At 40.9% G+C, this 14014-nt stretch overlaps 1 protein-coding gene across 3 annotated transcripts in view; it reads right to left on the reverse strand.

The window, feature by feature from the left end:
* The window catches only part of bmpr1ba (bone morphogenetic protein receptor, type IBa), a 69267-nt gene that overhangs the window by 18462 nt on the left and 36791 nt on the right, over nt 1-14014 (reverse strand). For all 3 annotated transcript variants that reach the window (XM_086314512.1, XM_086314510.1, XM_086314511.1), the window contains one exon: nt 4311-4744. In XM_086314512.1, the coding sequence (XP_086170638.1) occupies nt 4311-4416 (106 nt within the window). In that variant the 5' untranslated portion in view covers nt 4417-4744. The remainder of the gene's footprint in view (nt 1-4310; nt 4745-14014) is intronic.

Here is a 14014-nt window from a genome sequence, read left to right on the forward strand (position 1 = left end):
CACAATCAAGTTTCAACCCATGTTGTGCATTACACCACTGGTAGTTGCTTCACCTGAGAAAAGTTTCGCTTTTTTACTTTGAAGTTGCTGATTTTTATTGGTATTACATGGTTTCTAGTCACAATATCATCACAAACCGAATACACAGAACTTCTGGGTAACCGACACACTACAGCTACAGGAGCTGCTCAGCCAGGGTAACCCATGCTATGAAGCTCCCAGCACACAATTTCTGTGCTGATGATGCTGCTGGTTTGAAACTCCTGAGTCAGCAGAGCATTACCACCATGAACCTGAGCACTCAGCAACCCTCAGCACTCAGTAACAAGTTGCTGGAGTTTTTAAATGCTTAAATTCGCCAATAATACCAATTAGAGTTGATCGTAGAATATCTACAAGAGAAGAACTTTCATAAACTGGCTTGTTGCAGTAGTGACAATCTATTTGCAGTATCACACTCCAATTCAGTGAGATCTATAGAATGTCCCAGTATTTTACAAATGTTTGTAAAGGCAGACTGCATGGCTAGGAGCTTGGTTTTATACATCTATGACAATGTAACTGAAAACACCTGAATTCAAAGATTAAAAGGAGTAGCCCAACACTTACAGGCCCCTTAAGTGTCAGTATCAAAAATGGTGTATTTGAGACTCATATCTGTGTCATTACTTTTATAGTAGAACAATAAATTCTCAAATGTCACCACATTAGTCTTCTGGTTACCAGGTTGTTAAGCCTGGTCAGGCCATGGTTTTTGGTGCAAGCTGAAGAAGAAAAAGAAGGAAAAAAAAAAATCACATAGAAAATTGACAAAGGGAAAACAAATACTAATAGAAAACCAATAACAAGCACTAAAATGTTCCCCCTCTGGCTCAACGTTACAGTCAGGACATCAGTAGTTCTAATGAGGTATCAGTTTTCTGCATGTGAACAGAACACATCCTGTCAGAAAGCTTTAAGGGTGAGGAATGGAAAGCACAACTAACGGCACGGTACACTGAGTCACATCTCAAGTGCTTCTTTTCTTATTTTTTTAAAGCTGTGTTTTATTCCAAAATGCCTAATGACTTCCTCAGAGCAGAGTATCTTCAGAGACCCTCTCTGCATCCCTAAATGCAATTGAATGAATTCACTTGGAGTTGATGGGAATCATCTCTTTCACTGCTTTTGATTTTCTCAAAAACTAACAGCCAGGGCAATCCGTAAGTATGAAGTATGTTACTTTTACAATAAACTCAAAGAACTATGGCAAATTCTTAGGAGCTCGAGAACACAGGCAGCAAGTGTGATGTGTATATCTTGGCCAAAAACCAGGTAAATGTTTTATTCAGATAAAATAACACCTGAAATTCCACAGAGAGCAACAGTCTCATTAGAGAGCAGTGACAAAAGCAAAGCAACTGGCGGAGCTTTGACTGTGAAAACTGATACAGCCGTGCTTATTTCCACCAAGGACAATGAAATGTAAGCTATCACGCTCGCTCCTCACTTCCCAGAACTCACATTGAAGGCTGCAGCGTGGTGTAGGTGGAAGGTCACAAAAGATTTGTGTGTATGAGATTCATAAAGTGTGCATAAGAGTGTGATTTCCCTATACTGCCTATGCCCACTATGCGACAATAAGGAATACAATGTTACCTATTTGTTTACCGCACAGACAATGGCGTATAAATGCCAGAGGGCAAAATGTGACTTTTATGCAGACACAACAGAGTAGGCATTTTACTGGCTGTTTAGAAAATTAACTACTCCATTTAACTATTTAACTACTCACCTGTGGCAACATGAACAAGGAATCCCAGGTATAGACATCTATTCAGTCTACCAAGTTATTTGTGAGTTGTTACGGAACAAAGACAATACACCGAGGAAATTAAGATACAGAAAGAGAAAAGGAGACGGAGACAGTCTTGTACATAACAACCACCTCGCTCCGTCTCACAACTTCTTTTAATTGACAAATGTTTGCCTGTTGAGTCACGGCTGAATTTATTGACAATCAATCATCTGTATGTCAGCCGATGAATAGGCCTGTTGCTGGTCCAATCAGTCATCTACGCGTAAGCCAATAAATGCGACTAACAGGCCTCAGGAGAAATGCTTTCTGAATACAGTTTGGACAGTTTGGATCAGCACAGTCCCTTTTTTGTGTTTCTGTTTATTATGTGAATTTTGCTGATGCCAGCAAATAAAATAAGACAATGAATTAAATCCTAGCATCTCAAATTCACACGCTAAGAATTTAAAGGCTATTCAGCACAGAGCAGTGTTCTAACGCTTACATATAAATAGTCATTTTTCATTCTTTTAGCTTCTAAATACTGGCAATGCCGGGAAGGATTTATGAAAACTGGACTGAAGATTTTCTCAGCAAATGCCTTACAAATAGAAAAAACACACACTGTGAATGACTAACTAGGAGCATAACACAAACAAGAAATCTTGGGTGAGGTCCAACATTGTGTCAGATTTAACAGTTCTTCTTTGCTGGCAGCTGTTCTGCGGCATCTTGGACGGAGCAGTCGGCGTTACCGTGCATCTAAAACATGTCGACACTTTGTCAGTTTGCACCCCTGTGCACTCAGGTGTGCAGTTTCATGCTTAAAAGCACATAATATTTAAAATAACTGTTATTCCTTCCAAAGCTCCAGTTATAAATTATGAAGCAGCACCTGAAAACAAAGCGAGTAAATCAGAAGGAGGGAGCTCGGCACAGACTGCTTCTGGAAAACCACCCAGTGACAATGACAGGAAAGATATACAAGACAGAGGAGATGACTTGCTGCCAGAGGTCGCAGGAAGACCTCGGCACATAACATACTGAGCATGAGGTATGAGCGTTTGCTGGCTTAACTTCAGGGCTCCCAGCTGAAATAGCCTACAATGACTTTAAATAGATCAACGATAAAGAAAGAGATAGATAAATAAACGCAGACACCATCATTAATTAGAAACACTGTCCAAATCTACACTCTGTGTTTAACTGAACAGTGGAAAGACTAACATTTAAACTCTTGAAAACCAAACTTTGTTTTTAAATTACTGATTGGGAGGAAAATCTACAAAATGCTCTTGTTACAGTTAACCCTAGAAGAGGGCATGAAAAATAACAGAGGCTGCGAGTTAACCCTTAAAGCTGAGCTAGGGAGCACCTTTTTATTGTCGCTGGAAAAAAAATTCAATATAACATTTGAGGATGTTGTAATTGAAGTAGAATTAGACGAACCATAGCTTCTTGACCTTCCCCGAGGCTTTAGAAAATCTGGCTCACGTCCACAGATTTGAGTTAACTGCACTTCTTTTCAGTCTGGCATGTAGAGGGTCAAGTGAAGTATAAATGCGGTAATATAAAGCCTGAAAATGTAATCATTTGTGGTAATCCCATCAGTTAAGCATAAGACTTTCACTTAGGAGATTGGGGTTCAAATTCGATTTGAAGATGAAACTCAGGCACTGTTAAATAAGACGAATGAACCGTCTCCTGTCAGACTCTTTATTTCTACTTACTGCAGCTTTAAAAACAAGTGTGATGGCACTAAACGCAACAGAGTTTTGAATCTGACACGTTCTCCCTCCAACACATAACAAATCACAGTTGAGATACCAAACATGGTCACAGACAAAGCGGCCGGCGCGTGTAACATCAGTGTCAGTCTGTGAGGATGCACCTCTCAGTGTGCTTGAAGAAAATGACAAATATATTGTAAATGAACTGACATATGACTCAGTTATTATTGCAGCATAGAGTGCTTTGAAAGGGGTGTGATAATTCATGAAATGGGAACATCTTTCTTCTTTTTGCATCACAAGCCGCTGGTTGAATATTAGCTTCAGCAGCATTCATGTGCATGTGTTAAATACGCAAATTTAAAAATCATAGACTTGCTTGAAAATGTGTCGAATCAAATTTCTCATTTCAAAATCACAGCCCAAAGGAAGAGACAAAACACTGCCCTGTGCTTATTAAAAACCTTTTCATAATGACATGAAAATCAGTTATAACGCACAGAAAAAACAGCAACATACTATAGATATTTGGGATCATGTCCACTTCATTTGCATTTAACGTTTAAAACAGATTGTCATCATGGATTGCTTTCACAAAATGAAGGGCAAGGTATAGCACAGATTTAAGACGCAAGACTTAATGAGTTAAAAACTGGTAAACAACAAAAAAAAACTCTAAAGCAATGCTTCACAGTGTTAATGGGAGTAAGAGACGTAATGAGCTGTTGTGGAGCAACTTCAGCACGCAGCTACTTAAAAAAGTTCAGGGGAGCAGTCAGCAGAGAAAGTTTGCAGTAACTCACCGTGTCCTTGCGCATGCAGAGAGAACAGTCCAAGCAATAGTAGAGAACTCCAGCTCCAGAAACAGAGAGACAAACAGCGCTTCAGCCTTTCTCCCTGCACTGGCATGGTAAGAGTGTGCCGCCGCTCCTCTCTTCTCTGGTCTCCTCTCTTCTCTGGTCTCCTCTCTTCAGCGCTCTCCGCACGATGGGATCCGCTCACACGCCGTCGCTCCTTCTCAGTGTGTATGTATGCACCAGAGAGAGAGAGTGGGTAGCAAGAGAGGCGGGGGTAGTATCAGGCATGCGAGCTCCTGAATCTGCGAGTGCGAATGTGTGTGTGTCTGTGTGGGTCCACCGAAACGTGAGAAAGTCCACACCACACAGAACACACCGGCAACAGCAGCAGCAGTTGGAGATGATTGTCCCCCCAACCCTGTCTGACAGTAGCAGCCCAGCTGAGAGAGAGAGGGAGAGAGACAGACAAAAAGGGGGAGTTTACTTCACTTGCCTTGTAGGGAGGGCTAGCCCTCTCTCTCTCCACACACACACACACACACACACACACACACACACACACACACACACACACACACAGGGAGGGAGGACATGGGTGGAAAGAAAACAGGGGCAGAGAGCAGACAGGAGCAAGATGGGGTTTTAGAAAAAAAAAAGTAGGAGGAGGGTGAGGAGGACATTGAAAACAAGCAGCACTATCTGTGGGATTCTGCACCTTTAACAACTTATAGATATCTGTTTACACTTTGTTTTGGAAATAAGACTGTTAATCGGGTGAGATTGACATAAAGGGTTGACCTAACAATAAAGCAGTGCTACAATTGACCATACAATACATTTCAGATTACTGCAGGAACTAAAAGAAAATCATATAACATCCACATGTACTTCCTTTCATGTGATTGCAGCGGATCCTAACTGTTGTGCGTTTGCATGGCCTAAATGGGAAAATTGGACCAATGTATGTTCAGTAAATATATCAGAATAGCTGAATATCAGAGTAACTGCCAACACTGGAGGTACTGGATAAATCTGTGTAGTACTTCAAGTATAATTAAGGGAAAAAATATACTGTATATGGAAGAGGCCCTACTTTAGGTGTGGTTTAATAGAGTGGATTTGAATTGTTCATGTTAACACGTAGGCAGGCTAACCTGTAGTGTACTTAGACACCCTTTATGCATATGGTTTTGAGCCTAAGGCATTGACCTTTAGCTTTGGTCTTCAGCAGGCTGGAACGAGCATATGCAAAACAACATTTGAATAAAACTGCACTCAGGTTTGTGTCACCGACGACTCCACAGTCTGCACGGCTGGAGTCGGGTTTATCATTCCGAAGAATTCTGCTTTACAATCCCAGATTTACGAAAAGCTACTCAAAACACCTCTTCACACAGTGGCGTGCTATTCAAGTAGCTGGCCTAGACACTTTGAAGGAGCTGTTAGAGATTACATCACCCAAGCCTGGAGCTTTTATACTAATAAATAAATGGGTTGAGACACTCTAATAGACCATTTCCTTTCCAGAGCTATCCTCTTGCCTGTAAGGCATGCTTTCGGCAAAACCGCGTGTGTGTGTTTGTGAGAGCGCACGTGCGTGTGTGCTGGTAACACTTTGCTTTTAGCTGAAAATATGACAGACCTGAAACACCACAGAATGAGCAGCTTTTTTTTTTTTTTTCCCTCCTCAAAACACAAAATGCTGAACATTGAAGTTTCGAGGTTAAATAGATGGGGGTTTTGTTTTCATGTTAATCTGCCTCTTTGTTGCTGCCGCTGTTCTTTGCACTTCTTTTCTTTCTCACACTTGTTCATGTTGGTCATTAAAGGCAAACAATAGGCTGCCTGGCTCCCTCGCTCTTCGATGAGAGCAAAATATCACTTCACAAATAAACCGTCCTGCCCTGCCGCTGCCCTATCGTCTTTCTGTCTGCCCTCATCATTGCCTCTCTCAAGCCCTGTTCCCATACAAACAGTAATAAATGTTCTTGTCAATTTTCCTCTCCTGTGAAAGAGAAGATCCAGTCTCAGTTTTTGAAGCAGGATGCCGAGCTGGGGATGTTTAGCAAATAAGAAGCGGCCACTTGTGTAACTTGATATTTCAATTAGTATTTTGACAATTAATTAACCAAATACATCTATTTGGTGTCTTTCTTGCTACAAGATTACAGTGATCTGATTTTTGAATAAAATCCTTTTTTTTTTGCCCTTTCTGAACTTCTGAAGTCCTGGATTCGGTTATAAAGTCAAAATTTTGAAGTGACCATTCCAGATAGGAACGTTTTCCGTTTTGGAAAACCACAGCAAAGTTTCTCCTGTTTCATGCCTTCCTAAATGACACACAGCTTTCTTTATTACCATTTCTACTCTTTCCAAGATTTTTTTTTTTTTTTTTTTTAACTAACAAACTTAGCTGCCCTCCCCCTCCACTTCTGTGTTTTTCTTCTCCACTCCTTTTCCCACTCCCCTCCTCCAGTGAACCAGAATGTCATTTCAAGCATGTCTAACCACGGGAAGCCTTTTAAAAAACTGTGACAGCATTTGCCCCCAATCCCCAATAGCTGTGAAGCCCTGTGTGTGTAAGCAAGTAATGAATGTCTGTGGTGATTTGCCTGAGAACAGAATATCATATGCAGATTGAGGTATGATCCCTTTAAAAGCTGTTACTTTAAAGGTACTGTAGACCAGTGCTCCATGACACACACACACACACACACACACACACACACACACACACACACACACACACACACACACACACACACACACACACACACACACACACACACACACACACACACACACACACACACACACACACAGGCTATTCTTCACTGGTGTCACCCTCATGCTGGGTCTATGATGAATGGCTGAGACTGTCATGAGCGAAGGATGAGCAGTAAGAAAAAAGGGAGAGAGAAAAAAGCACAGAAAGGCCTCTGACAAGTAAAACAAAGGGGAGAAGAGGGAAGAATAATAGATGTCTGAAGCCTTTTAGAGGAAAGCTTTTTTGAAGAATTTAGATAACAGAAGGAGGAAGTTGACCTTTAAGGGATATTTAGAGGAATTCAAATTTAAGAGCAAAAAAAAGCTTATACTGATAACAGGAGGTCAAAGACATAAAAATACAAGCAACACTTCTACTTTACGTCACAAATGAGTTGCTCAGAAGTCTTTAAATCTGATGCAGAGACCACTGTTTATTCTGACTGCTTGTATGCTAATAGTGTTCAGGCCCCTTTACACATTCAGATTATAAGTCTCAGCAAGTGCTTGGGGTCAGTAGTTTATTCAGCATCCACTCTTTCATCATTTTTGACAAGCTGTCATAACACAACAACTTCACTTGTCAGTAGCTCTCAGTGTCAACACTTCAAAGGAGGTGGACTGAAAGTTGCCAGTAAACACATTTAATTTCTGATCTCGGAAATTAGAAACAAATAATACATCTAATGAGTTGTTAGGTACAATTCAGAAGTTTCCTCCTCGCCAAATGGACTCTATATATATCGCACTGCACAATCTTAATTAGCAATCCTGAACTATCGCCTCTCCAGAACTGCAAACTATTAACTGCCGTGTCACCCGTGGTTTTATAATACCTTGGAGATAAATGAGAAAGGGTTCTTTCTATTAAGATCAATGACAGTGAATGGGAATGTAAAGATATGCTAAAATCACTTTCAGTTTGTAATCATGCCAAAGCAATACAGTTCAAGATTTAACACAGATCTCCCAATCTTAAAACAGTTTCGACCCAGCAATGTGCTAGATAGAGATTGGTACCCTAACTCATTGCCGTTGCTAATGTCAAAAGCTGCAAAGATACCGATATTATTATGGAGATGGACCCAAAGTTTCTTATTTGAGGTCTCTCTGATAGAGTACATTTTTCAATAGGTCTATTACTTACTTGCACTGCAGTGAAGAACATCTTACTAAAGTGGATTAATGTAAAAGAACCAAGTGTTAAACGCTAGTGTAGAGTGCTGTTTTTTGGTACTCTTGTTTTACATTTTTTGCCTTTTTGTCTTTGTTTGTTTGTCTAAAAGTGTGTGCTTAAAGATTTCAGAATGGATCCATCCTTTGCTTGTAAAACTGGAGAACAATAAATATATTTGGAAGAAAAAAAACTGTCATGTGGACTGATGTGGATTAAGGATGAAAATAAAAATCTGGAATTACTTATATTGCTAAGGTACAATTATATTAACTAGGAGAGCTGCAGAAGCTTTCATTATATGTAGACAACAGCTTTATAATTTGAGTGAAGTTAACTAGATCTCTGTAGCGTGTTGCTAATCTTATAGAAAGTCTATAGCACTGAGACTCTTCTCAATCCTCGCCATTCTGTCATCAGATCATGAGTACTCCCATCATCTATAACTAGGGATCTACAAATATTGTGGTACCATGGAATTGCGTGCCATTGACCTTGACTATCACTGGCCTTTTGGCAAATACTATGACGAAATGACTGCTGAGGGTGATAAAGATGACATATGACATCCTCTGCCTCTCTGATTGCATCCTGTGAGATGGACCTCATTGTAGTTGATCAGAAAGTATCAGCTTTGTATGTAGCTTTGTTGCCTCACAGCTAGAAGGTTGTGGGTTTGAATCCACCATCAGGCCGAGGCCTTTTTGCGTGGAGTTTGCACGTTCTCCGTGTGGGTTCTCTCTGGGTACTCTGGCTTCCTCCCACAGTCCGAAGACATGCATTTAGTAGCATTAGGTTAATTGGTGATTCTAAATTGCCTATAACTGATGTGAGTGTGAATGGATGTGTATGTCTGTGTTAGCCTTGCGACAGACCGGCGACCTGTTTGGGGTGTACCCTGCCTCTCACCGTTTGTGAGCTGAGATAGGCTCAAGGCCCCACACGACCCTGAGCTGGATAAGCGGAAGAGAGCGGATGATAAATAGACAGAGCATCCAGGAACTACTTCTGATAAAGTGCAGTCCTAACATGCAAAAAAAAAAAAAACCTATCCATAGCGATTTTGAATAGAGGGTAAAGTAGATACGCAATTTTAACTAGATAAAGGAATAAAAATTACACATTATTTATACAGATTGTTGTTCTTTGTTTTTCGAAACAGTTGAATGTGTAGCAGTGCAGCAGTGTTAGGAGAGTCAATTTCTGATTACCAGAGTACTTTTTTTTTTTTTTAAAGTAGGTGTTAAGACTTGAAGGTTTTCACAGGCCACTTACTGTAATTTCTGTCTGGGCTCAAATTCCAAATATATAAATGGACTTGGGATACTTGCGACTCTACATATACCTATTCAAGCACATTGTCTCCACATTCGGATTTCTTTGGGATTTAAAAACCACCTTACCTTTTCCTGGCTCACTTTTAGAAGCATTTATCCCTTTATTTGATGTGTGAACTGACTAAAAGACAGGGGATTAAATCCATTTTAGTGAAACACCTCCGTGGCACAGCAGCACATCTGCTAATCCCCACCCATTCACTTCAGCATGTCTTTAAACTAACAAGAGGTTTAACATAATCTGCTTTAAGTCTGTCCATTCACTCCTATTCACTGGTGCATTTACATAGCAATCCTTTGTAGATGTGGGAGAGCTGTGTGTGAGAGTTGCGGTAGTACTTCCTCTTCCTCCAGTCCATTTGTACCCTCAGCTCCTTCGCCTGAGGGAAACCTAAATGGTGGTTTAGTTGAGTTCATTTGTTGTTTTAGTTTTAAAATGTTCAAACAAAGCACTGCAGTTAGCAACAATTTAGATCAAGACAAGTAGGGAAGACATGATTAAAGTGGTCTCTAAGGAATGTATGAAGTGCTGTGTGCAAAATGGGATAGGAAGGTAATGATTAAGGATGGAGCAACAGGGCTGCAAATTACAGGTGATGCTAAGCCTTTTCACCCTGACTTAAACGACACAAACTCACCAGAGAAATACGATTTCCTCCTTCTGTCGCAAACACAGCCAACAAAAGTCAACCTAGGGCCAAGGAATTGGTGAGAGGAATAAGGACACGAGGAGTAACGCAGAGTTCAGGGAGATGTTGATGAAGCAGTGAAAGAAACTAAAGCCTGTCAGGTCCTCCTCTGTCCTCAACACTAATTTGTACTTGTTTGACCTTTCACCTTTATGAGAAAATACCTCTGCAACACTGAAGAACCCCTTTTTACCCACAAATATGGAAAGCTAAAATAAATAATATATTATTTTATATTATTTAGTAAGCAGTTACAGAGTGATGTTTAGATCACTTCAGAGAATGTTAAATTAACTCAATGTATTACCACTTGATCAAATCATAACCATAACCAGTATTTGTCCAACCACAAATAAGATATTTATTCCCTCCCTGAACTGCATGTCGGATGCTAGTAGGAATTTTTTCCATTTAGTGAGATCCTGCCAGACAGGATTTTTTTTTATAAGCATTTATTTTCCTTTACACTCACTGGCCAATTTTTTAGATATGCTGGGCAAGATTTATCCAACTTTCTGTACCCTAAATTCCCTGATCTTAGCCAAAGGGAGTGGCACCCAGTGTGGTCTTCTGCTGCTGTAGCCCATCTACTTCAAGGTTCACAATGTTGTGTATTCAGAGATGCTCATCTGCACACCTTGGTAGTAACAAGTAGTTATTTGAGTTGCTGTTGCCATCAGTTCAAAGCAGTCTGGCTATTCCTCTCTGACCTTTGACATCAACAAGACCTTTTCACCCAGAGAACTACTCACTGGGTTTCTGTCCATTTTTCAGAGACTTCTCAACCCCGGTTCTGTGGTAAAATCTCAGTAGATAAGCCTGTCTGGCACCAACAACCAAGCCATATTCAAAGTCACTGAAAACACCTTTCATCCCCATTCAGTTTAAACTATAGGAGGTCATTTTGACAATGTCTGCATGCTCGAATGTGCAAATGAATTGCTGCCGTTTGATTGGCTGATTAGATATATGCATTATCAAGCACTTAAACAGGTCTAACTAATTATATGGCAAGGAAGTGTATATTATTTTCCATTTCCTGTCTAGCATGGTTAGGTTTAGTCAGCAGCACAGGAGCACCACAGGGAACTGTGCTGTCCCCACTTCTCTTTACCCTGTACACCTCTGACTTCTGCTATAACTCTGAATTATGCCACATTCAGAAGTTTGCAGACGACACGGCCATCATGGGGTGTATCTGGGATGACCAGGAAGAGGAGTACAGGAGCCTGGTGAGGAACTTTGTCACATGGAGTCACACAAACCACCTGCAACTCAACACTTCAAAGACCAAGGAACTGGTTGTGGATTTCGGGAGGTCCAGACCAGGTCCACTGCCAGTTCAGATAGAGGGAGAGGAGGTGGAGGTGGTCAACACATACAAGTACCTCGGGCTGTGGGTGGACAACAAACTGGACTGGTCATGCAACACGCAGAACCTGTATAAAAAAGGCCAAAGCCGACTGTACTTCCTCAGGAGGCTGAGGTCTTTCAACATCTGCAGGAAGCTCCTGAGGATGTTTTACCAGTCAGTGGTCGCAGGAGTCCTTTTCTATGGCTGTGCTGCTCCCCCAGCACACCGCTGGGGGAGCAGCACAGCAAAGAAGGACTCATCCAGACTGGAGAAACTAATCAGGAAGGCTAGCTCTGTGGTCGGCATGAAGCTGGACACTCTGGTGACAGTGGCAGAGAAGAGGACCTTAAAGAAACTGATGGACATTATGAACAATGCCGGGCATCCTCTGCACACGGTCGTAAACAATCAGAGGAGCCTATTCAGCGACAGGCAGCTTCTCCCAAAGTCAAAAACCAACAGACTTAAAAACTCCTTTGTCCCACACGCCATCAGACTGTTTAACTCCTCACTGGAGGGGAGAGGGAGGAGAAACAGGGGGACAAGGGAGGGCGGGAGCAACTGAGTTGTAGGTGCTTTTGTTTTTTTTTTGTCTCTTTCTTATATTTGACTGTGCAATAATCACTGTGCAATATACTCACTCAAATGAGCAATCCTATTTATCCATATTGTATATTCTGTATCTATATATGTGTATATGTGTATATATGGTGTATTTATGCTTATATCCTTATTCTCATTCCCCTTAATGTATCTGTAACATGCAACTTCTTTCGGTGCTTTGCTACTGGAAACTGAATTTCCCGGAGGAACCCACCCGAGGGATTAATAAAGTTTCATCTAATCTAATCTAATCTAATCTAAACTAATTGGGTAACTTTAGAAAAAGATCCTCATAAAATACACCACTCCAAGATTGTCGTCTGTGTCTCATGTTTTCTGCTAGAAATCTGGTCATGTGGGTTTTGGATGGTCAGCAGGGTGTCTGTGCCAAACTATGCTTAACCTAAACCTTATTATGAGCCTTTGCTTTTTTTTTTCTCCAAAAGGAAGTCAAGTCCCCTAAGGTGACTGCGTAAACAAGTTTATACCCTCACAGCACAAGTAACACAAAACACATTCACACATCACAGAGAGTTAGGTGTTGGGCCACTTAAACTTAATGAAAGCCTAATGATAGACTGGGAATTGGGTTTTACAGCATGTTATTGTCATTGTGAAACCACGCACTGTATCACTTTACAACCGCCATAAAATCACTGAAAGGGATATGTGATTAGGGCGAGGTAGAAGAAAACTGAGACGGAGTATTAGGTATCCACAACTGTAATCATGATATCATAAATGTTTCTATTATTTTCTGAATTTCTTTTGCATATATCCATGATGAATGCCCACGTGTACCATCAAGCTATGTAGCAAACACAATGTTTTTCTAGATCATTTCAGAAAGATTAATGTCCTGTTATTTTGCACTTAGGCACACAGCACGCAAAGAGAGAATGAAAGCCTCGAATATTACTTTGATGTTAAATGTTAGTGAAGACGCTTTTGATTAATAGGAAACAGCTAAATAAGCAAAATAGGAATCATAGGATGTCGTTTTTAAGATAAGATGAAACACACACACACACACACACACACACACACAAACTGTGAGTCTAGAATAAGCAATCCCCCACCTTCCACCTCCCTCGCACACATACCATCACCCCCCAGACCCCCACAATCACATGAGGAATAGGAAAGGGTGCTGGGAGGAGGAACCAACTGGCCAAAAGGGTGGAATGTTAAATTTGTCTTGCTAAGGTAGACATGCACACAGAAAACAGAAGACCTACTTCCTGAGTGGGAGCAAAAAGGAGAGTTGAGTTTTCCCACCTGCTTCGTGGGATCGTTTTTGCTGCCTACTTTTTCTGATTCATAAATGAGACAGCTTGCTAAATACTGCAAAACACAATCTGCAGCCACCCACCAACACTTTTTTTTGTTCCCCACAATGACTGGCCTCTGCTTGTTTATCCATCTGTCACATAAAATATCTGATACAGCTCTAGCTGGAAATGCGATCAGACTTTGAAGAATTTTCTTCATCTGGTTGGCACTGCTAACTTGGATTGTTAACATTAATTATGCAACGAGTGCATCTCAGCTCTCAGTGCAACACTGCAGAAAGTCAAACTCTGATGACTACTACCTTACAGCAGGGAAAGCCTCTGTGATTCTGTTTAGATGCAGTCAAGCACCTGCTTCCTCTGGTTACACTTGAGTTGAGGCATTTGTTGTTGTTTTTTCTTTATCCTCAGCTTAGCTTCTGTTTGCATCTCTTTGGTTTTCGGTTTAAAAGTGCAGATGTCTCCCAGTTACTGTGTGTCACGCTAGAGCATTTT

The sequence above is a fragment of the Aulonocara sp. 'chitande type north' Nkhata Bay genome, linkage group LG12, assembly GCF_057382095.1.
Source record: "Aulonocara sp. 'chitande type north' Nkhata Bay isolate Kocher_YH1m ecotype deep benthic linkage group LG12, A_spYH_male_GT1.1, whole genome shotgun sequence".
In the NCBI taxonomy this organism is placed as follows: domain Eukaryota; kingdom Metazoa; phylum Chordata; class Actinopteri; order Cichliformes; family Cichlidae; genus Aulonocara; species Aulonocara sp. 'chitande type north' Nkhata Bay.